The sequence below is a fragment of the Plasmodium yoelii genome (assembly GCF_900002385.2).
Source record: "Plasmodium yoelii strain 17X genome assembly, chromosome: 14".
Lineage (NCBI taxonomy): Eukaryota > Apicomplexa > Aconoidasida > Haemosporida > Plasmodiidae > Plasmodium > Plasmodium yoelii.
This window is the reverse complement of record NC_036186.2, coordinates 1,990,577-2,017,348: the sequence shown is the minus strand read 5'-3', so window position 1 is coordinate 2,017,348 and position 26,772 is coordinate 1,990,577. Positions and strand designations below refer to the sequence as shown.

Here is a 26,772-nt window from a genome sequence, read left to right as displayed (position 1 = left end):
TACATTTCTTGTGAAATACATTACATTTCTTGTGAAATATATTACATTCTTTGTGAAATGTATTTTCTCATTTTAAAACACAATTAAAAGATAGGTACCCTTTTGTTTTTTTACATATAAAAAGAATATATATACGCGTGTATATATACATTTAGGGGTTGTAAAAAAATGTTAGTTTGTATAATCAAATTAGTATTATATAAATTTGTTTAAAAAAAAATGTCCATATTTCAAGCTTAACCATATAATTAAGTATTTCAAATAATAAATTTTACAAAAAAATAAAATCAATAAAATAAAACCAAATTTGTATAAAATATATCTACATATGTAGGCTTGTACATAATATTGTACTATATATGTGTAACTATACTGTTGAAAATAAATGTATTAGAAATTATCGTTTCCACTAATTACAAACACAGCAACAAGATATAACTTGTATTCCCATATATATAGATGTATATATATATGAATAAGACATGTCAAGGTTCTATACAAATAAGGAACATTTTTTATCGTAAAAATGTGGTATAGAGAAAATAAAAAAAAATATAACAAAATCAATAAATATTGAAAAAGAGATTACATCATAGTAGGAATATGACTCTTCGAAAATTCAAAAATAGTTTAGGGATAATCCAAAATACAATAAAATGTAGACATACAAAAAGGTATGCATTATTTTGGGGTCATAATATTTGCTCTAATAATATAGACAAAAATAATTTAAAAATCAAAGTCACAGAAACAAAAAATGAAATAAACTTGTTAAAAATGTTAACAGATCAAGATGTAACACAAAATAGTGTAACACAAAATAGTGTAACACAAAATAGCGTAACATCAAATACCATTGGAAGTTTTCAAATTGTTAAGAAAAATAATAATTTCGAATTTTCTCGAATTTTGTATAAACCTGATAATTATGAAAAATTAAAAGAATTTATAAAAGTTATAGAAAAAAATGAAAAAATAATAAATGATTATGATATTTATTATCATGAAGAAAATCTTAATAATATAAAACTAAATAGAAATCAAGAAAAAAATGAAATATTTATAAATATAGAAGATATATTAAAAGATAAAAAAATAGCTAGTTATGAAAAAAAAAATTATCTTGAAAAAAAAAAAATAAATAATCTTTATTATTATAATATACAAAGATATAAAGAAAATTCTGATCCGTCTTCTTTTTTAATTGATAAAAGACGATTAACAAAAAGTGAATATAGATATCAATATATATCAGCAATCTTACCATATATATGTTTTGCTTTTATGTTATTTTTTCCACATTTTTTAATATGTTTATATATACCATATATAAAAGAAAAAAATAAAAAACACCGGGAAATATGTAAAATGATTCAAATAAAACAAAATATACATTTATATAAAGATATAAAAACTGATCAAATTACAAATATATTAGATAATAATATTAAAACGATTATTTTATTTTATAATAGTAAATTATTTTTAAATAAATATATTAAATCATTAATGATAGATTTATCCAAAATCTTTAAAAATTATTCTATACCTATTAATATTGTAGGTATAGATACATCTATACAAAACATTCCATATAATGTTATAAAAGATATTAATAATAATCATTTCCCATTAATTTATTTTATTCTACCATATCATTATGACAATGATAGTGCTGTTCTTAAAATAGAAAATCCGTTTTCTCTTGAACATGTTATTTTTCAAATAAAGAATTTTGTTTACATTCCCGAAGCGGTTGTGCGCCAAGTAAAGGTTTGTACTACTACAAAAGTGGAAAAAATGGAAAAAGTGGAAAAAGTGGAAAAAATGGAAAAAATGGAAAAAATGGAAAATATATAAAATATTCCTGCTATTTTGTTATGCTTATTACGTTCCTTTTTCATCAAGTGTGTACATGAATTGGGGTATGCATAATATATTAATTATTTTTTGAAAATTTTCATATTTTTGTTATTTCCAGGAACTAACTATTAAGAGCAAACTTCTCAAGAGGTGCATATTTGACCATGAAATAGTTGGAAATAAAAAAGAAGACATCTTATATGAATATGGAACTGAGTTGGCTCATTTATCTTGCCTTCAATATAACAACAAACTGATACTTTGACCAACACAATAAAAACTGATATTTTGACCAACACAATAAAAACTGATATTTTGACCAACACAATAAAAACTGATATTTTGACCAACACAATAAAAACTGATATTTTGACCAACACAATAAAAACTGATATTTTGACCAACACAATAAAAACTGATATTTTGACCAACACAATAAAAACTGATATTTTGACCAACACAATAAAAACTGATATTTTGACCAACACAATAAAAACTGATATTTTGACCAACACAATAAAAACTGATATTTTGACCAACACAATAACAAACTGATACTTTGACCAATATAATAACGTCAAATATATGATTTCCATTTTTATGTAACATATAGAAAAGTTACACACACACATATCCATGCAAATTTTCGAAAGTATATACTTTTTTTTTTTTTTTTTATGAATTATCTAAATGTGATAAGTTTCAATTTGGGATTTATTTTTTAACTTATTTATTATCATCATTTTAATTTGTATTTTATATTAGCACAATACCGAATTTTAATTATTTAAATGTGGAAAACTAAGCCCTAAAAATGGCTTGTTAAAAATAAAATAAAAAAAAAAATAAAATAAAAACGGGTAGTGTTGTAACTAGCCAATAGTATTTAATAAATGAAAAGAGAAATAAGACGAGTTAAACAGTGTTGTATATACATATGCTAAGTATCGAAAGAGTATCTTATAAAAATGTTATAAAAATATGCTGTAAAAATATGCTTGTTATGAAAAAGCATTATGTAATTAAACGAATTTAGACATAAAAAATTGGTATATATAGTGAGATAATAAATAAAATCAAAAAAAAAAAAAAACGAATAAAATGATATATATTATGGGGGTGAGTTAGGAACAATTGGAAATATATAAAATCCAATTCGAGGCAAGGATTGTATAAACAAATAAATGCATTTTTTTTTTTTTTTTTTTTTTTTTTATTCTGACTAAAACACAAGGTGACCCTGAGATATCTCATAAACCTACAATCAGAAAAAGCCAAATTAGAGCACATGTACATTCAACCGATTATGCAAGATATACACAACATATCCACAACATACTATGCAAGATACACACAACACATTATGCGGCATTATGCAAGATACACACGCTAAGCATCAAACTCGGTGCAATACCATTTTGAGTCGGATTTCTTTTATATCCTTTTGGTCAAAATCAAAATCTCTATTGAAAGTTAAACATTTTGCAAACATGCAGGTAAATACTCCACAATCATATCCATTTTCCTGGCATGGTATTCCACTCTGTTAAAAAAAAAAAAAAAAATAAAATAAAAAAAAATAAAAAATAATAAAAAAATAATAAAAAAAATAAAAAATAATAAAAAAATAATAAAAAAAATAATAAAAAAAATAATAATAAAATAGTCAAAATAGTCAAAATAGTCAAAGTAGTCAAATTTCCCAATAAATAATGCACCTCTGGTAATCCGTTAGAATCATATGTCCATGGAGATATGTCTATAGTTATTTGTTGTTTATCTTTAACTTCATCAACAATATAGCGTCTCATATATTCAAAAAATTTTTTATTAGGCATATTCAAAGAGTCATATAATTTTATGTGTTTATTCTTTATACTAATAGCACCTAACGTCCAATGGTTTCCACCAACATGTAAAGGTATAAGTATTAAATCATATTCCAATATATTAATTTTTTTTCTTTTGGTCCATCTAGATACCTTATTATAATTATATGAACCATTAAAATTTAATGATTGAAAAAAAAATGTACTAAATGTAAACATTTTTGGAAAATTTGTTAACCCATTTTTTATACTTGTTTCATTATATTCTTGTAACATACTAAGATAAAAATTAATAATTTCATCATTTAACCAACATGTATCAATTAGACATTTTATTTGAGAATACATAAGAGGTACATTAAATTTCTCGATTAATATATTATTATCACTTTTTTTATTTAATATACATATAGCTTCATCATAATAATTTTTTTGTTTAAATTTAAAAAAAATATTTTTATCTATTTTTTCTTTTTTATTTTTTTTTTCAATTTCTTTTTGTTTATCAATACGTAATTTTTCCAACGCTTCAATAAGTGAATCTTCATCATATTTTAATAACACATATTTATCTTCATTTCCTAATTTAATATCTTCAATAATTTTTATAGATTCATTATTACATCTATCAATAGAACTATCTATTATATTTTCTTCAATATCATTTAGTGAATTTTTTTCATTTTTATTAATAAATGAATTATTTAAACCTTCCCCATTTATATTATCGTCTATATATGTATCTATTACTCTTATTAATGATTTATATTGGTTTCGTATTTTTTTCATATATTCGTTATTTTTTATATAATCATTAACATTCTGTTCTCTGAGTTTGTTATTTGGTTTATTTATTTTGTTGGGCAAAGGAATTTCACTCCACGCATAATCATTGTCACCATTATTACCACAATTATTATCATCATTGTCACCATTATTACCACAATTATTATCATCATTATCACCATCATTATTATCATTACCGATTACCCTCTTGGCATGTATCTCTTTTTGATAACTTATTTTTTCATCACTCAAAGAATTGTTTGGTTTTATATCAGATAGTATTATTACATCTTCATCTTCGTTTTGTTTAGAATAAAAAAGTGAGTCTAAAAAGCTTGGCTGGTTATTATTATTATTATTGGCAGCATTGCTTTTTTGGTCACCCACATTGTGCATCTCTTTATTTTTTTTTTCGTTTTCTCTTTCACTAAACATGGTAGCCTTCGCTTGCTCATTTTCCCCAATTTTTTCCCCAATTTTTTCCCCAATTCTTTCCCCAATTTTTTTGTCAATTTTTTCCCCAATTTTTTCCCCGCTTTTTTTGTCAAATTCTTTATATTTGGCATCCTTTTCCCCAACATTGGTAATTCCGTGATCTTCCAAAAGTTGATGCATGACATTTATATCGGAGTGTTGTATACTTGAAATAAGATTTGTTTTTTGAGAATAACTAATTTTATTAAAAGAAATATTTGTTTCATTTTCTATTTCGTTATTTTTATTAAAAGAAATATTTGTTTCATTTTCTATTTCGTTATTTTTATTAAAAGAAATATTTGTTTCATTTTCTATTTCGTTATTTTTATTAAAAGATATATTTGTTTCATTTTCTATTTCGCTAATTTTTACATTGTGTTCATAATTATGCAATGTTTCGAATGATAGGTGAGAATAATTTGTTTTAAGGTTAATAGTACAATTATATAAATTATTAATATTTTTATTTTCGAATTTATTGTTTATAGATATATCATCTTGTCTTTCTTCTTTTATCTTAATTTCATTTTGTTTGTTTTTTATTAATTCATTTAAAATATTTTTATTTTTTAAATCAAAATTATGTAATTGAGAATTTTCAGATGCATTTTTAGTCACATAGGAACTTAAATTATTTTCTTTAAAAATATTATTATTGGTAATTGTAGATTTAGAATCAGAGTATTTTGCAACTACATCTAACTCTTTATGAGTCACATCTAACTCTTTATGAACCGCATCTAACTCTTTGTGAACCGCATCTAACTCTTTATGAGCCACATCTAAGTCCTTATGAACTAGATCATTTATAATATTTCGAAATGGTAAATTATTATTTTCATCATTTTTTGTCAAATCATTTTGAATAGATTGATAATAAGGATATTCTAATATATCGTTACTTGACATAAATAAATTTTTAATATCATTTTCTGAAAATTCATATGTAAAATCTTTTTTTTTTTTTTTTTTTTTTTGAGAAACATTTTCTTCATCACGTTTATATTTATCATGTCTGTCATGTTTATCGTGTTTGTCATGTTTGTCATATTTTTCATGTTTTTCATATTTTTCATGTTTTTCATATTTTTCATGTTTTTCATGTTTTTCATGTTTTTCATGTTTTTCATATTTTTGTTTATAATTTTCTTTAATTTTATTTGAAATAAATGATTTATTTTTGTGATGAGCATCTATAGAAGAACATCTATCGTTACTGATTACACTTATTGAATATTTATTTCGATTTAAACCTTTTTCTTTATATTTTTTTGATTTTTTATCAATTAATCGAAATTTATCTGAAACTATATTTTTATTATGCTTTCTATTATTTTCTTCTATTATGTCATTAATAAATATTTTATTTTTTACAGCAGATGAAAAAGATGAATATAAATTTTTCACACAACTCCATAAAAGGCCGCTATTTGTTTCGTTCTTACTTTCCTCATTTTTAATTCTGCCATTTTTAATGCTATCACTTTTAGCATTATTTTCACTTTTTTCTCTTGACTTCTTTTCAGAATTATAATTTTCTATTCTTTTTCCACTCTCGGTATTCGAATTTTTGCTTACATGTTTATTAGATTTATGATGTCTATAAGATTTATTGTGCATCATTTCTTTGTCTCACTTTTTATAACAATTTGTTAATTGCTCATTTCTGTTTATATACTTTTTTTTACTTACAAAACCTTTAAATTATATCATTATTTTTGGATCCACAATTTTAAGTTTTTTTTTTTTTTTTTACCCTCTTATGTGTGTGCAGCTAGCCAATTGGATTTGGGGGTTCTGAAATTATAACAGGAACTTACACACAAATAAGAATGGTGATAATAAAAATGGTGACAATGATAAAAATGGTGATAGTAATAGTGATGATAATAGTGATAGTGATAGTGATAGTGACAATGATGATAATAGTGATAACGTATAAATAGAACAAATATTAATTTAAAAGAAAAAACGATATATTACATAACACTTGAATTATATGTGATTATTAATTGCATATATGAAATATGAAAAAAAAAAAAAAAAAAAAAAAAAGTAAGAATAAAATATATATAATACAGTAAGGTGGATTAAAAATAAATACGCATCATTTCTATTAAGGTAAGTATTTAAAGTCATCTTTATATTTTTCCAATAAAAAAAATAAATTTATAAATATGTCTAACCATTGAAAATATATAAACATTAAACAGTATTATATGTATATAAATAATTAACACATATGAATTATAATATGATGGGAATATATTAGCAACATTTAAAATGGAATATTAAAAAAAAAAAAAAAAAAAAAAATACACATGCATATACATATATATATAATTATAAAATGTGCTATATTGTGTATACATGTTGGTATGAAATGCTTGAATTATATTCACATTCTAAAATATTCATTTTTATAAATAAATTATTATTAACATAATTATATCAATAAAATTATAATACTTCACAGATATATAAAAATCACAAAATATTTTAGTAGGAATATATATATTGAACTGTTTTTAACAGAATAATAACTTCGACAAATTTGTAGATGAAATAAAAGTTCTCCAATTCTTGTATAAGTATATATATATAAAGACAATAAATAAAAAGGATGCAAAATATTAATTTTTATATTTATTAAGTTATTTTTTTCTTTTCAAAAAAAACGATACTAACCATAAACCAACTTAATAGGTATATATGTATATGTATTTATAGTATTTATATGTATATATATGTATATATATTTATATTTATTTATACAAATAACTTGATATATAACATGTTTTATATAATTTTTGGGGAAAAAAGGAAAAGAAATAAATATATTAATAATAATAATAATAATATATAAATTGAAAAAAAATAAAAATATGTGACATTTTTCTCATTCGCAATACCACTACAAAACGTTTGCAAATACCACTACAAAATATTTGCAAATACCACTATAAAATATTTGCAAATACCACTATAAAATATTCGCTAAAATTGTTTATTAATTTGTACAATTCTTAATTTTGTCGTTTTTCCTTTTTTTCCCCATTTTTTTTCTCCATTTTTTTCTCCATTTTTTTCCCCATTTTTTTCACCATTTTTTCCCCATTTTTTTCACCATTTTTTCCCCATATTTTTATCATGCATTATAAATACGTGATAAACGTGCATCTTTTCAACGCATATGACCTTATTAATAAAATTGTATAAAAAAAAGTATATTATATATATATGAATGTAAAAATATTTAGAATTTTTTAATAAGGAATGTTTAACTAAATGGTAAAAAAAAAGTTACAAAAATAATAATAACAACATAATGTATACATATATGTATAACTTATCATGATACACACTTTTTCAATATGATATCCACTGTTGTGGAAAATAAAACAAATTATATTCTCAAAAAATGAAATGTAGTAAAATACGAACAATATATATATATATAAATAAAATTGCACAATTTGAAAAAAATGCCTAAAAAATTGAATATTTTAAAGGCGAAATTGCCAAAAGCGCCAACAGGAAGAAGGCCTATTGGATATAGAGGTTTAAAAAAAAAAAAAAAAAAAATAATGAAATAATAGAATAATAAAGTGATAGAATAATAAAGTGATAGAATGATAAAGTGATAGAATGATAGAATGATAGAATGATAGAATGATAAAATTATTGATTTTATTTTTCAAACAAATCTTATTATTTTCACATTTCAGGGAACCATAAGCATGGGAAAGCACTATATGACCCGGTCTATCCTACAACGAAAGTAAAAAAAAATATTAAAAATAATTTTCAAGCTAATACATGAGCATACATATGGATATAATGTGTAGATATAAATTTATTTGAACCCAATTTTCAATTTAATAGATTCCATCAAGCCTTGTTCCAAGATATCCACTAGATTGGAGAAACGGGGGTAGATTCTTATTATGTGTTGGGTTGAGAAGAATAGAAAATAGAATTATAAATAAAATGAAAGAAAGCTTAAATTATAATATACCCGAATGTAGCACATGTAATAATACATGTATAAAAATTTATAATCGATGTTTATGTGCATGGTATTGTAAATATAAATATAAACATGTCTATGATTGTGATAATATACTTATGGAATATAAGGGAGAAATAAATACTGATAAACCAATTTTTACTATTAAAAAACAAGTAGCTAAAAAAAATATATCTAGAGGTATTGAATATATATATAACAAAAATATATCCAATTTTCAAACTATAGAAAAAAATGACATATATACAAAGTTTTATAAAAAAATACAAGAAAAAAAACAAAATTCTTCTAAAGAAGAGATAATCGATTCAGATTCTGATGCAACAGATAGTGATGAAGAAGAAATGCATGAAAATGTGTCAAATTAGTTATTTTCAAAAAAAAAAAAAATAAAATAAAAAAAAAAAAAAAAAAAATAATAATAATAATAATAATAAATAATAATAAAAATAGATAAATAGATAGATGAGAACACAAACAAGTTTGTCAAATAACAGGTGAAGTGGCCATTTTGGACAATTTATAATTTATCAATGAAATGTCATAAGGAGTATAATAACAACATCCACCAAAACCATTTATTCCTACGTTGATCCATTTTTCAATATTATTATAAACATGAATTTGTTTGTTTCTAGAATGTGTTTGGAAATTTACAGTATTATCACTAAATGAAACTTTTTCTAGGGTTTTATTTGGGGAACAAAAGAAATTAACATCATAAATATATCTATTTTTTTTGATATCATTTAATATATTTTTAATAAATGAATTAACTTGATGATTTTCACTTTTATATAATTCAACATTTATATTATTGTAGGTAGATGTATATTTTTTAAATGGTAAAAACAAATTATAAGCATAATTAATATTAACACAATTTAACCCAATAGCATAAATATATTTATTATATGAATCTAAATATAATAATAAAGATACTATATCAAAAAAAGAATAACATGAGGTTCCAATATTTTTGGAATTATTACAAAAAAAATTTATAATTATGTTATTATTAAAACTTGTTGCATAATATTTTATGGTATTATAAAAAGTGAAAACTTCTCTTATATTTGTACATGTTAATAATGAAAAAAAATTTAATTTATTTTTATTTCTGCAAAATGATTCTAATTTAAATTTACAATTAGCTAATATTTCTTCATCTGTTACATCTATATAATATTCGATTCCATAATTAAATAATTTTTGTGTTGGAAAAAAATCATATTTTAAATCGTTATTTTCATATATCTTCTTACATTTAGGAACCATTTCAATAGAACTTCTACCATCTTTAAACTTTTTTTTTAAATGAATTAAATTTAATTTGATATCAAATTCTTTATTTAATTTATTGTTATACAATTTATTAATTTTGTTTTTTCCATTTTCTTTTTTTTCCACATCTTTTGATATATTACCTTTTTGAAAAACCCCAGAATATTCAGTAAAATTACGAAATGATGAATTATATGAACCGTTTGAAAATGCAATAAAATTTTCTGACGATTTTTTCATTTTAATTTTATTTCCAAATATATCATTTTGTAAATCCAAATAGCTAAAATATTCTTGTACATTAATTTTATCATTAGAATTACAAACATTTAAATTTTGTCTAATATTTTGAAACTGTTCAACATATTCATATGGAGATTTATATGTTTCTATATCATAATATAAACATGTATTCCTTTTTTTTATTTGTTTATATTTTTCACAACTTTCATATGCTATATCTATATATCTATTTATAATTTCTTCTCCTTTTTCTATACTTATATTATTTTCTTTCAAACTATGTAAATTAACTTGATATGTATTTGTAGTTATTATATTTGACCCACTTAATAAATAGCTTAAATGTATGTTTTTCAAATTTTTTATTGCTTTTTTTTTATCTTCATCATTATATTTGCATGATAAAAAATCAAAATGGGGTAACCCCAATCTTTCAAATTCGCTTATTTTTCCCCCATCGAGGGTATATAGCCGTTTGCTCATTTTTGAATTTATTAATTAATATTATTAGCTAAAATAAAATAATATATGAAAAAAAAATTGTCAGAATAGTATTTTTAAAAAGTATCAACTCTATAGTTTACTAAAATGGGTGGAGGGCCTTGTGTTAAAGCATGGCAAATGTAACTGCATAAAAATGGATCTTATGAAAAATGGATCTTATGAAAAATGTGTATATTATTTGTTCACACTTGTTCATATTTTTTTTCGCATTTGTTCATATTTTTTTCGCATTTTTCACACTTGTTCATATTTTTTTTTCGCATTTTTCACACTTGTTCATATTTTTTTCGCATTTTTTACACTTGTTCATATTTTTTTTCGCATTTTTCACACTTGTTCATATTTTTTTTCGCATTTTTCACACTTGTTCATATTTTTTTTCGCATTTTTTACACTTGTTCATATTTTTTTTCGCATTTTTTCACACTTGTTCATATTTTTTCGCATTTTTCACACTTGTTCATATTTTTTTTCGAAATTTTCGAATTTATTTAATGCATTATCAGGTTACTACTAAATTGTTATTGTTTGCATTTTTTCGCTAAAAATAATTTTAATAAAAAAAGTTCTAACTTCATAATGTATATTGAATTAAAAAAAAATGAAAGAATTACTGCATCGATAAAATATCTCGCTCATATAATAACGGTTTGTAAAACAATATTTGCTATTCATTAAAAATGTATGACATAAATAAATGCATAAAAAAAACCATAAATACAAATAAATAGTTAAAGATATGTGTGTGTGTTTGTGTGCATGTGCGAGTGCATAGTAGCACATCTGGGCTTCACTGATATGGAGGTGTTTTACTCTGCCTTTAAAGTATGCTTATATATTTCAACATCTGAAAAGGAAAAACAATTAAAGAAAAAATGTCGCAAACGAGTTAGATGCATACACATATGTAAGTATGAATATTTATGAAAAATTATGAAAACTTATGAAAAATTATGAAAAATTATGAAAACTTATGAAAACTTATGAAAAATTATGAAAAATTATGAAAAATTATGAAAAATTATGAAAAATTATGAAAACTATGTATTTTTTAATTTTTACCAGCTGTTGAATTAACAATAACATCAAATAGTTTGTTTAATTTATGTTGAGATAAATATAAATTCTTTCCTCTTTTAAGATGAGGGTCGATATCCCCATTTTTGTCTACATAAGGCCCATCCATGAATTCGAATCGATTTTCACTGGTAAATAATATCTGAAATAAAAAAAATTGGTGCATAATTGGAAAGAAGTGGTACATAATTGGAAAGAAGTGGTGCATAATTGGAAAGAAGTGGTACATAATTGGAAAGAAGTGGTACATAATTGGAAAGAAGTGGTACATAATTGGAAAGAAGTGGTACATAATTGGAAAGAAGTGGTACATAATTGGAAAGAAGTGGTACATAATTGGAAAGAAGTGGTACATAATTGGAAAGCAGGTGGTACATAATTGGAAAGCAGGTGGTACATAATTGAAAAGAAGTGATACATAATCGAATATGACGTACATATGCACGTACATGTGCACGCATAAACTAAATAGAGTGCGCATCTAGCTGAACATGACTTACCGAAGATGTGTTCAAACACAAATATAAGCATTGATCTCCACCGCAAATTGTAGTATGGTAAATGCATTTGCTAATTGTTTGAGATAATGGGCCAGTAGCTTCATCACTTTCATGTAAGCATATAGTTGATCCACAATATAAACAAATAAGTATTTTTTTTGGTGATTTATTGCAATTAACACATTTTCTTTTAAAATTTTTTTTAATTAAGGTAAAATAATTTTGACTAGGCTGGAATATAGAATTTGATGAAATAAATTGTTCGAGATTTTCATAAAAATCATGAAGAGCAATTGGAGATGCATCTATTTTTAGATATTTATAAATTTGATACATCCAATAAAAATATGGATGAAATATTAATTTCATTGTTTGATATGTATATATTTTATCAATATTATTATTTATGTTTAAAATGTGTAAAAATATATTATATTTGCTCATATCACTATATAAATGTATATAATCTAAATATTTGGTTGCTAATGTGTTATATTCATATATTGAAAATAATATATATGCTACAAATTGTAAATATATATTTGCTGATTTTAAATATTTTTTTAAAAATTTGGAATATAATTTTATGCATCTATTTCTTCTTATTTTATTATTTTTTTCTCCAAAATTGCAATCAATAAAATTATTTTTTTTTAAATATTTATAAAATATGAAAAATATTTTTTTTATTCCTAATGTGTCTTTTTCATCTTTGATATTATTATAGAATTGACTTACATTACCTCTTATTCCTTTTACATCATTATAATTATTTTCTTCATTTATAAATTTCATTTTTGGGAATGATTCCCCTTTTGTGTTTTTAGAAAAATTATTAGAACATCTTATATATGCATCTGATACACAATCACTATGATTAGTTTTCATTTTTTTATTAACAAAATATGAGTTCTTACTTTCGCTACTATTTTCTTTTTCTGTGTATTTCGATTTTTCTTCGGATACAAAATTGGGGTTAAAAATTGAGGAATCTTGTTTGTTGGAAAATGACAAATTTTTTAAGGTTGCACCGAGAGGATCGACATATTCATTAAAATTATTTGCACCTTCATTTTTCCTATCATATGAAAAATTGCTTCCCATTTTAGAATCATTATATGAAGCACTATCTTTATCCCATTTTTTATCAAAAGAACAAGAACTGGCATCATAATCACTCTCCTTTTTATTATATATATGCTCATGTCTATTATTATTTTCAAAATTTGTATATTTTGCATACTGTCTTTTCCATTTATCTGTGTTAAAATAGTTACTTGAATAACGTGTATATTCATATTCGCTTTCTTCATTATATGAATTAAATAAATTATGAATTCCATCAGTCTGTTCATTATCATTATCATCATCATAATAATAATAATGGTTTATATTTTTGTATGTTTTTTGATAATGTATTAAACTGTTTTGTATAATATATATTGGTATAAAATCGAATAAATTATAAACATAATTATATAATTTCCTAAGATTATAAAAAAATGTATTACTAAGATCATTTCTTCTTAATAACATATTATATCTTTGTATTTTATTTGAATCTTTATATTTTAAAAAGCTAATATTTTGATCGTTTTTGCATTTATTTTTACTATTTTTATCATTTTTATTTGTTGTGTAATCATCAAATCGACTAAAAAATAATTTACTAATTGTATTTTTTTTTTTATATCTCATTTTTTCTACACCACTACTTGAATCACCATTATTATTATATTGCAAAAAATTTTCATCAGTATAACTATTGTCTGTTGAAATGGAACATGCTGTATTTTCTAAACTACAATTATAATCGTTTTCTTTAATTTCGTTATTTTTATTTAGTTTGCTTTTTTCTGACACTTCTTCTTTTTCTTCTCGATTTTCATTTGTGTTTACTTTATTAATTTTGTCTAAATGTTCAGAAATATCTACATTTTTTAAATCATGAGGATCAATAAATAAATTTGACGTAATTATAACATGGTCCTTTTCATCACCATTGTGATTATAACTTTTGTTTTCGCTACTTTCGATCATTCCATTTTGTAAGCCTGTTTTTAAATCCGCTTTTGAACCTGTTTTTTTTTCCATAGCCTTGTTAAAAAAATTGACAAAAAAGTTATTAGCATATTTATTTTTATATATTTTTTTTTTTTTTTTTTTTTTTTTTTTCTTCAAATCTTTTATAAGCTCATTGACATCGAGAATTTCATTTAAGACATTAAGAGATGATGTTGTGTAATTTTCGTCAGAATTTTTTCCAACATTTTCCCCAACATTTTCCCCAACATTTTCTCCAGCATTTTCGCCAAAATCTTCATTTTCTTCTTCCTCATGAACCCGTATCGTTTTATTACTATCAAAACTTTGATCAGAAAAATTATTATAATTATCAAATTGGTCATATATTTTATCATCTATTTGTGATAATAAAAATTCATTTGAGCATATATCTATATCTTTGTTTTTTTTATTATGAATATTTTTTATTTGATTTAATTTAAATAAAATAGGGTATATATTATAAATATAAAATAAATGGTTAATAAAAGGAATATTTTCATATTTCCATTTTAAAATATTGCAAATATTAGTATGTCTAAATTCTAGATTATCCTTACATAATAATGATAAATAATTTTCATCTGTATCATTCATTAAATAAAAATTAATAATTTCTTCGTTATGTATATTATATAATTTATATTTAAATTGATGTATTTGATTAATATTAGTGCAAAAACAATTTTCAAAATTTTTAGAATTTTCAAAATTTTTAGAATTTTCAAAATTTTTAGAATTTTCAAAATTTTTTTCATTTTTTTTATTATCATCTCTTTTATGTAATATAGACAAGTCATTTATTAAATTTGTTGTTTCGACATTTTTATAATACCCAACTTTTGAATTATCTTTATTAACACCATTTTTTAATTCCTTTTCCAAATATGATTGGTCTTTTATGTTTTGTTCTTGAATAATATCACTACGATTATTAATTATATAGTTAAAATCTCTTTTCATAACATTTTTATTTTTTTTTAAATTTTTTTGATCATTTTGTTTGTTATTTTTTTTTAACATTTTTTCTTTATATAAAACATGGAAACTTCCCCATTGGGAATTTGTTTTTTTATTAAATAAATATGGATAATAATTATTAAAAAATTCATCATATCTTATAAAATTTGTACTTAGAAATATATTGATTGGTATATATCCGTTATAATATACATATTTCATATATTCGCTATTTATTTCACATAATAAAAGCATAATTTTTTGTGTATCTTTTTTAAATTTATTTAAGCTTATTATTTTTTTCATTGTTTCATATAAAACATATAGTATTTTCTTTTCTTTATACAAATAAAAATCATCACAATCGTTTTCTTCATTATTATATATAGCTTCACTTTTATTTATATACACATCATTTTCACACATGTGAATATAACATTCTTTTTTTTTTATATTAGCACAAATTAATTTATTTTTTAAAATTATATTTTTTATTTCTTCAATTTCTGATTCACTAATATTGTTAACTAAGTTCATCAAATTATTAAATAATGTTAATATATCCATTTTGTTAATTAATTTTGCATATTTTGCATGTTTTTTACATGTACCATTCATATTAATTTTGTCACCATCGCTATATACATCCTCATTGTTACTTCGATTTACATGAATCTTTTTGAATATTTCTTTATTTTTTAAATTTTCATTTTCATCTATTTGATCGTTTGAACAATATAGAGATGAACCACCATTAAATGTATTATAATTTTGATTTTGTTCATTCTTATTCTTTATAAAATTGTCAAAAATTAGCTTTCTAAATTGTTCGTGTGCAATACTTTTACATTGGCTATTTGTGTTCATATAATTAGGAATTGATGATTTATCATTTTCTTCATGTATATCTTCAGATTGTTTGTAATGACCCGATGATAATTTAACTTTATCATGTAAATATACTTCATTATTTATTGGATATGATTCATTTTGCACATTTATATATATTTTTTCAAAAATATTATTAAAATTTTGTCTGACTTGTTCAGGTGAAAATTTTGAAAATATGAACTGTACATATGATTTTGAGATTTCTTTTATAAAAATTTCATTCATAACTTGAAAACTGATAATAATTAAAGAAATTGAAATAAAATGCTGAATGGCTGCAGGTGTGTATAATAACTGATTTAAGAAAAATGTCATAAATAATTTGAGAACATCAACAGATAATGGTAAAAATGATAATTTATTTAAAAAATGTGCTTTTTTAATTTTATCAAAAAACTTTTTATATTTATTAAAGGTAAATCTATATGGGTATACATAATAAAAAGAAATGTTATGAATATTTTTCCATAATTGTAAATTAAATAAGTTAGAAATTTTATCTTCTTTAACTATATTTAATTCATGTTTATATAAAAATAAGTTTCTTACTAAAGTTTCAATTAAGTTATTACATGAAACATAATTAATATTTTTATAAAATATATTAATTAATATTTCGTTGTATAAAATCCAATATATTTTATTCATGTCTGTAGCTGTATTAATATTTCTCCAATATTTTATATTTAACACATCCGTTTTAATCGTATTTTTTTTTTTGTTATCTACTTTATTTTTTCCTTTTTTTTTTTTCACCAATTTTTTAGGGTTATTACCTTCTTCGCGTTTTTCCTCATCTTCATTCTCTTTACACTTTTTTAATTGATTTAAACAAGTTTTCATAAAACTTAATTCATTAGTTGTTTCATTTTTAAATATATTTCCTCCAAATTTTTTGTTATATTTTTTTTTATCTTTTTTATTAAATAATAATAAATCTTCTTTATTTACATTTCTTAATTCATTTTTATTAACAAATCCGACATTAGTATTATTAAATAAAAATTCAGGGTATATATCAAGTTTTTTATAAATTTTTAATACATCATTTACGCTTATTCCTTTTATATCAGTATCTTCATCATTATCTTGTATTTTTGTTGAATATTCAAAATCAATTATTTTTTTATAATTTTCTGAATGATGTAATATAGTTGAAAATGTAGTATGATTTTGATGAAAAATTCTCCATGATATTTCAGTTATTCCTCCCAATAATATAATAGATTGTCTTAATGCTTTCATATCAAATATTGAATCAAAATTTTGTTTATATATTGTATTTTTATATGTTTTATAAAAATTTTTATTAGTGGTAATTATGCCATCATATATATCAACAGAAAAACAATTTTTCATTGCTATAGCATGTGTTTTTAAATCATTTTTATCACAATTGTACCTAAATTCAATTTTATCATTTTCATAATTTTCATAAAAACACGAATTGTCATTATTTTTTATTATCCCCATTTCCTCCATTTCTTGAATGCTTCTTCTTCGACCATTTCGCCTTGGCTCTTCTTCGACTTTTTTGCTTTTTTCAGAAATAAAATATTCTGAACTGTTCATAATTTCTTCATTAGTATTTACAACAGGTATCTCTATATTTTCTGAATTAACATCTTGTATATCACACTTATTATTTTCTGTTAAATTATAATTTATGTCATTTCCTGTTTTGATAGAATATTCATTAGTTTCCTTATTTTCCATTTTTGCACGAGTTGAATAAGAAAAATTTTCACATTCAGATAAAACATTTTCCCTAAATTTGGATAAAACCTTTTCCTTAATTTCGGATTCATAATCCGTTTTAAGCCTTTTTTCTTTTTGAAATTCATTTATTTCATTCATTCCTTTTTTTTTTCCGTTACTAATTGAGTTAGAATTAGAACTACTACTATTGTTATTATTATTACTCATTCGTGATATATTTATTTTATTTTGAACAATTCTATATTTTTTAATAACATCATCACAATTTACATTATTTATATTAAAATTATGTTGTATATATTCTATCAGGTTTTTATCTATATTATAATTTAGTTGTAATAAATTTGATTCAGGCTTGTTTACATCATCATTATTTTCATCATTATTTTCATCATTTTTTTCATCATTTTTTTCACCATTTTTTTCGCCATTTTTTTCGCCATTTTTTTCACCATTTTTTCCATCATTTTTTCCATCATTTTCATTATTGCTTGCCATTTCATGGTCATTATCGTTTTTTTCTAGATGTATTGCATCTAGTTTCTCTGTATCGTTTTGGTCTTTTGAATTTTCTATAGATTCATTATTATCTGTTTCTATTTCTTTCACAGATGTTGTGAAAAAAAATCGTTTGGACTTTTTATTGTTAGCGTTATTTAATGATTTATTTTGTATCATCACAAATTCAACATTTTTCATAAATTTTAACGGAACACTAACATAATAAGATAAGAATCCATTTTTATATCTATAAAAAAAATTAGAATTATGATATGTAAAAGTAAAATCTTTATTAGGATAATTAAAAGTATTTTTGTAAAGATATAATTCTGTTCCGGATCTATCTTTGTACTTAGATTCTTTTACATTATCAGCATGCTTAAAATAGTTTTTATAATTATGAATTTCATATTCTTCCTTTTCAATTTCAGTATTTTTATAAATATTTTTTTTTATTGATTCAGAATTAGAATTATCATTACAATCATGACAATAAATATTTTCACAACCATCATTAGTATTATATAATTGTTCATATATTTTATTTTCATTTAAATATATTTCCTTTAGTATTTTTTTTTTATTTTGATCATAATTTTTATAGGATAATAAATTATCAAAAATTAAATTCTTATCAATTAAGTTTTTAAAATTTAAATTAAAAATATCATTATTATTTTTTTCATTAAAAACTGAATTAGTAACATAATTGTTCCAATTAGTTTGATTAGAATCATTTCCAACATTTTTATTATTAGATGTGTTGTTATTATTTGATTCTTTTTCTTCTCCATATTCATTATTTTTTACAAAATTTTCAAGTTTTTTTTTTTTTTTTTTTTTTTCTTCGTCTTCTTCCATTTTATGGTGACTTTTATATTTAAAATAAAATTCATCTGCTATATCACTATCAATAGATTTGTTTGATGAGGAACTTAAAAAAGTTGATTCATTTTCAAAACAAAATGATTCAGAATTATCACTATAACTATTATCATATTCATCATATTTTTTACACATATTATGATGATATAACGATTTATTTTTTTCTTTTTCATTGATATCTAAAGAAGTTTCTACTTCTAGATCATTATTTTCTTCTCTCAATTTAATCAAAGTTTTATTTATATCATTATCATGATTAGAAGAATTTGTATTGTTGACAATTTGTATATCTGATGTGATAGTTCCTTCTATTTGTTTTTTTTCATTTTTTGTTTTATTCCATAATTTTAAAGCAAATGATGCTGATTTCAAAAGATCTGAGAAATTTTTATTAGAATTATCAATAAAGAAATCGATTTCATTACAATCATAGATTCTGTATGTATCATTTTTAGATGTATATCTTTTTGGTATATATACAATAAAACAATTGGCTATACATCTACATAATGGACATGTAAATTCATATAAAGTAGGTTCATTTTTAACACTAAATAATTTTCTATATTTCAATATTTTTGTATTATGTAAACAATTTGTATGTATGAAATGACCACAAGTATATATTGATGGATGTTTACAAGGAAATGCCATTTTATTTTTTTTTATTATTTTTTTTAATATATTTGTATGAGAAGCAAAACACATATATGCTAATAAATTATTTTTTGACATTCCTTCTTTACATAATACACATATACAATTTTTTTCTTTTGCTTTTTCATATTCACATAAAGTATTATTTTCTTTATATATATCATTTTCGGAATCTTCATTTTTGTCATTATTTATTTCTTTCGTTGTTTCTAATTCATCATCTTCATCTGAAAATAATTCATCATCTAAAAATTGACTAAATTTTAATTGTTGTTTTTTCATACTATCTAATAGATCCTGTTGTTTTTTTTTAGCTAGCTCAATAAATTCATTATTATTATTTACATTTTTATAATTATAATTTTCTGAAGATATCTCTTTTAATCTTGAAACGATTGTATTTCGCACTTTTAAAAAACATTTATCTTCGTTTCCATTTATGTTATTAATACTATTGATAAAAAATTGGACAGTTTTTTCTCCCATTGAATATGCTTGTTTTTGTTTTTTTTTTAATGTGTTTTGTGTATTATTTTCTAATTTTTTTTTGTTTTTTCCTTTTTTTCTTTTTTCAATTATAGATATGTAATCAAATATAGCATTTTCATTTTCATTTTCATTTTCATTTATGGCAACTTCGTTTTTTTTTCTTTCCCATTTTTCAGAATCATCTTCAATCTGATCTTTACAATCGTTATCTACATTTTTGTGTTCTATCTCTTTGTTCATATTATCATTTTTTTCATTATTAGAATCGTAAGTTTTGTTTAGTATATTTTCTTCGATTTCTGATAAAGGTGTTTGATAATAATCTTCATCAGAACTTTCCGGAATAGAGTCAGATGCAGAATCTGAATCATCACTTTCCATTTTACAATTGGAATAATAGAACCCATTTATCTCTTTAAATGGATGACTAGAATCAATTAAAATACTTAATACTTTTATAACTTTAATTAATATATCAATAGTATTACTTAAATTAGGATTATTAGCATTGGAAATTAGTTCATTAGAATTTATAATTAGATTTATATTTTCTAAATTATTATCTCTATCAGTTAAATTGACTCTTAAAATATTAGAATTTTCAGAATCAATACCATTCAATTCTTCACTAGATGTATAACCATCGAACATTAAATTATCATCTGGATTTCTTCTTATTCCACCCCTATTTATATTATTATTTCGATTTGAATGAATAGGAATATTATGATTTATTCTTATTTCATCATTATGTTCACCTCCAATAATATCCATAGCAGATCCCGTATTTCCTAATAGTGTTTCATCTATTACATTACTAATAATATTATTTTCATTTATTAAGTTTCTAATTAATTCTGACAATCCACCAGCAGTTAAATGTCTAGAACCTCTTCTTGTATTTTGATTTTCTGAATGTGTATCTGTAATATTAACAATTTCCATATTTATAGAATTATTAGGGCTTCTATTTACTAATATTTCAGCAAATAATGTTTCATTATCACTATTTTGATCTACTATTATATATGTATTACTATTATTAATTGTTTGATGTATATCTTGACCATTTCCGTTTTGATAACTACTTTCACTACTATCTACACTGTTACCATCTCGGCTTTCTTCGATACCTCTAGAATTTCCATTTTCTTGGCTTGTTTCTACATTTGATGTTGTTACCAATGTGTTATTCTCCCCATGGTTTGAATTATTTTGACTATTTTGACTATTTTGACTATTTTGACTATTTTGACTATTTTGGCTGTTTTGGCTGTTTTGGCTATTTTGGCTATTTTGACTGTTTTGACTATTTTGGCTGTTTTGACTATTTTGACTGTTTTGACTATTTTGACCAGCCTGATCAGTACCTAAACTGTTATTTATGCTTTGAGTTAACAAATTAAAAACATCTATGTCGCTAAGTAGTGACAAATCAGTAGGGGTTCGATTGAGGCCAGCATCGTGACTTTGTTGACTTTGTCGATTCCTAGAAGCAGGATCAGAATTTACATCTATAGAATTTTCTGCCGAAAGAATAGAATCATTTTGTGTGAGTCCTCGAGTATTATTATCAATAACTGAATTGGAATTATTTTGTTGATTATTAGAAGTTTCTTTAATAGGAGGTGAATTTTTTATTTGGTCAAGACGTGTTTGGAAAGCTTCATTAGTTACACAAATAGTTAGAAGCATTGGAGCCAAACAACTATTTTTGAATGCAAAATATAATAAATTTTGTAATTTCTTAAAAGAGAAATTAAGATATTCTTTATCTTGACTTTTTGATGGACCAATATATGTAGCATTTTCTTCTTTTATTGATTTTTCATTAGCAGATTGAAAATCTTTATATTCTGAAACAGGCCAAAAAGCATCATATAAATACCATGCATTTTTATTTAATTTAATTAAATTTACATTGCTTCTATCCATATGTGTAGTATAACCATATTTATTTATAAGTTCATAAAAAGATGGATGATGTCTAAATTGTTTAGGGAAAATATTTTCTAATTGAAAATGTTGAAAATCTTTAGAAGCTAATAATTGTAACAATATTTTTTTAACTTGATATTTTCCTCTTTTTTTATATTTTATATAAGATGTTTTTCTTGGAATATTACTAGAATCAAAATAATATAACTCGTTGAATATTCTTATAATTATATCATAAAAAAATTGAAAATAAAATATATATGTTATTTTACGAGAATCAATATTTAATTTATTTAAATATATATCATTATATATTTTATATATTATTTTTAAATGATGTATTTGAATTTCCATATATATATCATTTAAATTAGTTTTATTTAAATTTATACGAAAGTTTTTAAATATTAATTGATATATAAAAACAAATGGATTTCTTATATCAGTTTCCATAAACAATCTTAAATATTCAACCCATTCTAATTTCTTATAATTTATTTTGCTAACTTGGGTTTGCTCATTTTTTGCTATTTTTTCCTCATTTTTTACTACGTTTTCCTCATTTTTTACTACTTTTTGTTCGCCGTCTATATTTCCATTATCAGTTTCAAATTTATTGTCACTATTTGGGTTCATTGGTTGTAGATCAGATGTATTCCCTTCTTCTGACTTGTTAGCATTTCCATTTTCTCGACAATAATTAATAAATAATTGATATATTTGTGTAAAATCGATTTTATTTTTTGCACAATTTTCATTATTATTAGAAAAAAAATGGTTTCTAAAATTAACCCAATTTATAGATGTATCTGTTACTCCATCTCCACAAAAAATACTGAAAAAATCATCATGTTCATTTATATTTTTATTTTTATCATATATAATAGTTTGCTTATTATTTTTATCATATATAATAGTTTGTTTATTATTTTCATTCATTTCGTTCATTTTGTTCATTTCGTTCATTTCGTTCATTTTGTCCATTTCGTTCGTTTCGTTCATTTCGTTCATTTCAAATTTTAAGATATCTGAATTTTTATTTTGTCTAAAATTTTGTACATCCTGTTCATTCATTTTGTTATTAATATCACTCATTAATGATAAAGAATCTGTTAAAACAGTTTTCGGTTTATTATTTTCTTCATTAGATGTCATATTTTTACAAAAATGTGTTGATTTTTTTAATTTTTGCGAATTTCCAACTAAATTTATTATACGCTCATTATATATTTTCCTATATATTTTCATTAAACTTTCGTTTATTTTTATTCTTTGATTTTCATATAAAGGTAAAATATTCATCATAATAAAAGCAAACTGTATTCCTATTAAATCATTTTTTAAAAACATAGATGATTCATATTCATTTGATTGGAAAACCATTTGTGGTCCATTCCTAACCCAGTATCCATATTTTATTTCATATATAAATGATAATACATTTATATTTATATATAATATATTTTTTAATAATTTTAAATTAAATAAATTTAAAAAATCTAGTAAATCTTTCATATATAATTGTATATATAATGGGTGTAAATATATTTTTTTATTTTCCTTTTTATATTTTATCTCTAAAAATTCATTGAACTCAATTTCTTTATTACTAATTTTTTTTTCGATAAATAAATTTTTGCACTTTCCCTTTATTTTTTTTTCTTGTATACTTCGCCTGTAGTGCACCTTCCCCGCATTGGCAGCACTGGCGGTGGCACTAGCGGTGGCACTAGCGGTGGCAGTGGCAGTGGCAGTAGAGGCATTGGCATTGGCATTGGCAGTAGAGGCAGGGGCAGTGGCGGTGGTAGAGGCCGCGGCAGTGGGGGCGCCCATGTTGATGATCCACTTGAAGTAGGTTTCCTCTAAATATTTGTGTTCTTTCAAATAGCTGTCTACTTTAGAATGTTCTATAGGATTATATGAATTTAAGAAAGGCTTATAACTAAAGAGTTTCATTTTAATTTTATTGCCATCAATTTCATATCTTTCTTGTAATAATTTTCTTTTATTTATAACTTCATCTGGATACTTTTCAATAGAATAGAAATCATTTATATATGCTTTTATTATATTTATTGTATAGTTAGATACTGAAGATGTTTCTATTTGTTCTTTTTTTTTTTTGATTTTTTTCAAATATACATATTTATACCAATATAAATCATCAATACATTTTCTAATAACATCAAAATTTAATATCATCATAAAAAATCTAACTAATGGTGAATGTAAAGATCGTAAGTGTTTTAATTTTTTTGTTTTTCTTTCTTCTATAATTTTTTTAGTTTCTTTTTTTTGTTTCCCTTGTTCAGAAGATGGTACATTAGCAGGGATGGAGTCAGCCGGTCGCCCATCCGATTTTTCCGATTTTTCCGATTTTTCCAATTTTTCCGATTTTTCCGATTTTTCCGATTTTTCCGGTTTTTGCTCACTACTAAATGGGAACAAATTAAGTGAACAAATCGATTCAATTGTAAGCTGATATAGTAAAAAGAAATTTCTGTAATTAGCGTTTTGCTCTCGTTTACAAAAATTGGATAAAGGCTCGAAAACCTTAAGTAGATAATTTTCGATAGTTATTGCATAGGAACTTGATAAATCTTCATATATGATATGTCTTTTTGTATAACGAAATTGTGAATTCATTCTATGTAATAAAATTAAGAGATTTAGAATTTTTTTAATTATATATTTATTAAAAATAATAATCTTAATAACTTCTTGATGATATAACAAATATTTTAAATCTAAACAAATTCTCATTATAATTTCGATTTCTGATCTTAATAAATTTTTAAACATAACACATTTTGAAACATTATTATATGTACAAAATGATTCTATTATTTTTATTAAATCATTTAAAAAATTATTAATAACTAAAGTATATCCTATTTCTGGAACCGTTAAAAGTTGCACACTTAACCCATTTAAACTATAATCATTATATATTTTATCATCTATAACTCTTACAATTATATTATAATGTTTAGATAATTTAAATGCAAATCTTTGTTTAAATTTTGGATCTACAAATAAAGATAGATATAACGAATATAATGCTTTTTGGATTCCTGTATGTAAACAATAATGGAAATTTATTAAAAAATCAATTTTAGCTCCAGTAAATATTTCACATATTATTTTTCGAAATAAAAAACTTGTTATTCCTTGATCTTTAAAAAAATCAAAAGAATATTCTACATAATCAGCATTTACTAATGATAAAAAAAAACCATCTTTTAATATTATATCTTTAAATAAAATTCCTACTAAATTTTCGATATCTTCTTTTATTTGTTTTTTAACATTTTCTTTTAAGATCATTTTTTTATCTGCTAAATTATCTTCATTTATTCCTCTATGATTATAACAAGATCCATTTATATTCCAAGATGTATCACCACAATCACAGCAACCACCACTAGTATGTGTTAATTTATATATATGATTTTTATGATTAGATGAAAAAAAACAATTTGCACATATAGCACATGTTGGATCTCCTTCACAATTGTAACATTTAAATGCAAAGCTACCCTCTTTCCATTGTCGGGTACATACACCACTATTTCCATGAATTTCTTTTAACCTTTTATATATCTCTTCATATTTTTCATTATTATTATATATACGTTTTTTCAAACTTCTTATAACATCTTTTTTACTTATTTTCCCATCTCCATATTCTTTTAAAAAATAAGCACTTAATGGAAGGGTTTCTTCATTTTTTTTTTTTCCCATTTCTTCATTTTTTTTTTCCATTAATTCGTTCATTTTTTTTTTTTTTTTTTTTTTTTTTTTTCCTTTTCTAAAATAAACATAACATATTAATGGACATATGGTATTCTGGAAATATTGATTTGCATGCTCGTTTGAGAAAATCAAAAACACACAATTATGATATTTTGAAATTATATTAGATTAACTTCTGGAAAGGAGACATAGAAATTAAGTGGGGTTAGGTTTCATTTATTTCGAATGCTCACAAAAAGCACATAAAATATATATTGGTGAATATACGGACAAAGAAATGTGCTTGATATGTATATACTAAAAACACAAAGAAATAACA

At 22.4% G+C, this 26,772-nt stretch overlaps 5 protein-coding genes across 5 annotated transcripts; 2 read left to right on the top strand and 3 right to left on the bottom strand.

The window, feature by feature from the left end:
• Positions 1 to 603: 603 nt before the first annotated feature.
• Positions 604 to 2,128, top strand: PY17X_1451100 (conserved Plasmodium protein, unknown function; the record flags this gene model as incomplete). The annotated part of the gene is made up of 2 exons (XM_022957656.1): positions 604 to 1,773; positions 1,982 to 2,128. The coding sequence occupies 2 exons, from the start codon at positions 604 to 606 to the stop codon at positions 2,126 to 2,128; spliced, it is 1,317 nt and encodes a 438-aa protein (XP_022813010.1).
• A 957-nt stretch (positions 2,129 to 3,085) lies between these two features.
• Positions 3,086 to 6,578, bottom strand: PY17X_1451000 (sentrin-specific protease 1, putative; the record flags this gene model as incomplete). The annotated part of the gene is made up of 3 exons (XM_022957655.2): positions 3,086 to 3,121; positions 3,278 to 3,406; positions 3,582 to 6,578. 3 exons carry the CDS (start codon positions 6,576 to 6,578, stop codon positions 3,086 to 3,088), a joined length of 3,162 nt encoding a protein of 1,053 aa, XP_022813009.2.
• A 1,862-nt stretch (positions 6,579 to 8,440) lies between these two features.
• PY17X_1450900 (conserved protein, unknown function) lies at positions 8,441 to 9,353 on the top strand (the record flags this gene model as incomplete). The annotated part of the gene is made up of 3 exons (XM_723717.1): positions 8,441 to 8,516; positions 8,684 to 8,736; positions 8,841 to 9,353. The coding sequence occupies 3 exons, from the start codon at positions 8,441 to 8,443 to the stop codon at positions 9,351 to 9,353; spliced, it is 642 nt and encodes a 213-aa protein (XP_728810.1).
• A 118-nt stretch (positions 9,354 to 9,471) lies between these two features.
• PY17X_1450800 (homocysteine S-methyltransferase, putative) lies at positions 9,472 to 10,995 on the bottom strand (the record flags this gene model as incomplete). Its single annotated transcript, XM_723718.2, has 1 exon — positions 9,472 to 10,995. The coding sequence occupies one exon, from the start codon at positions 10,993 to 10,995 to the stop codon at positions 9,472 to 9,474; it is 1,524 nt and encodes a 507-aa protein (XP_728811.2).
• Positions 10,996 to 11,825: 830 nt separating this feature from the next.
• Positions 11,826 to 26,474, bottom strand: PY17X_1450700 (asparagine/aspartate rich protein, putative; the record flags this gene model as incomplete). Its single annotated transcript, XM_022957653.2, has 3 exons — positions 11,826 to 11,863; positions 12,079 to 12,235; positions 12,594 to 26,474. The coding sequence occupies 3 exons, from the start codon at positions 26,472 to 26,474 to the stop codon at positions 11,826 to 11,828; spliced, it is 14,076 nt and encodes a 4,691-aa protein (XP_022813008.2).
• Positions 26,475 to 26,772: the final 298 nt, after the last annotated feature.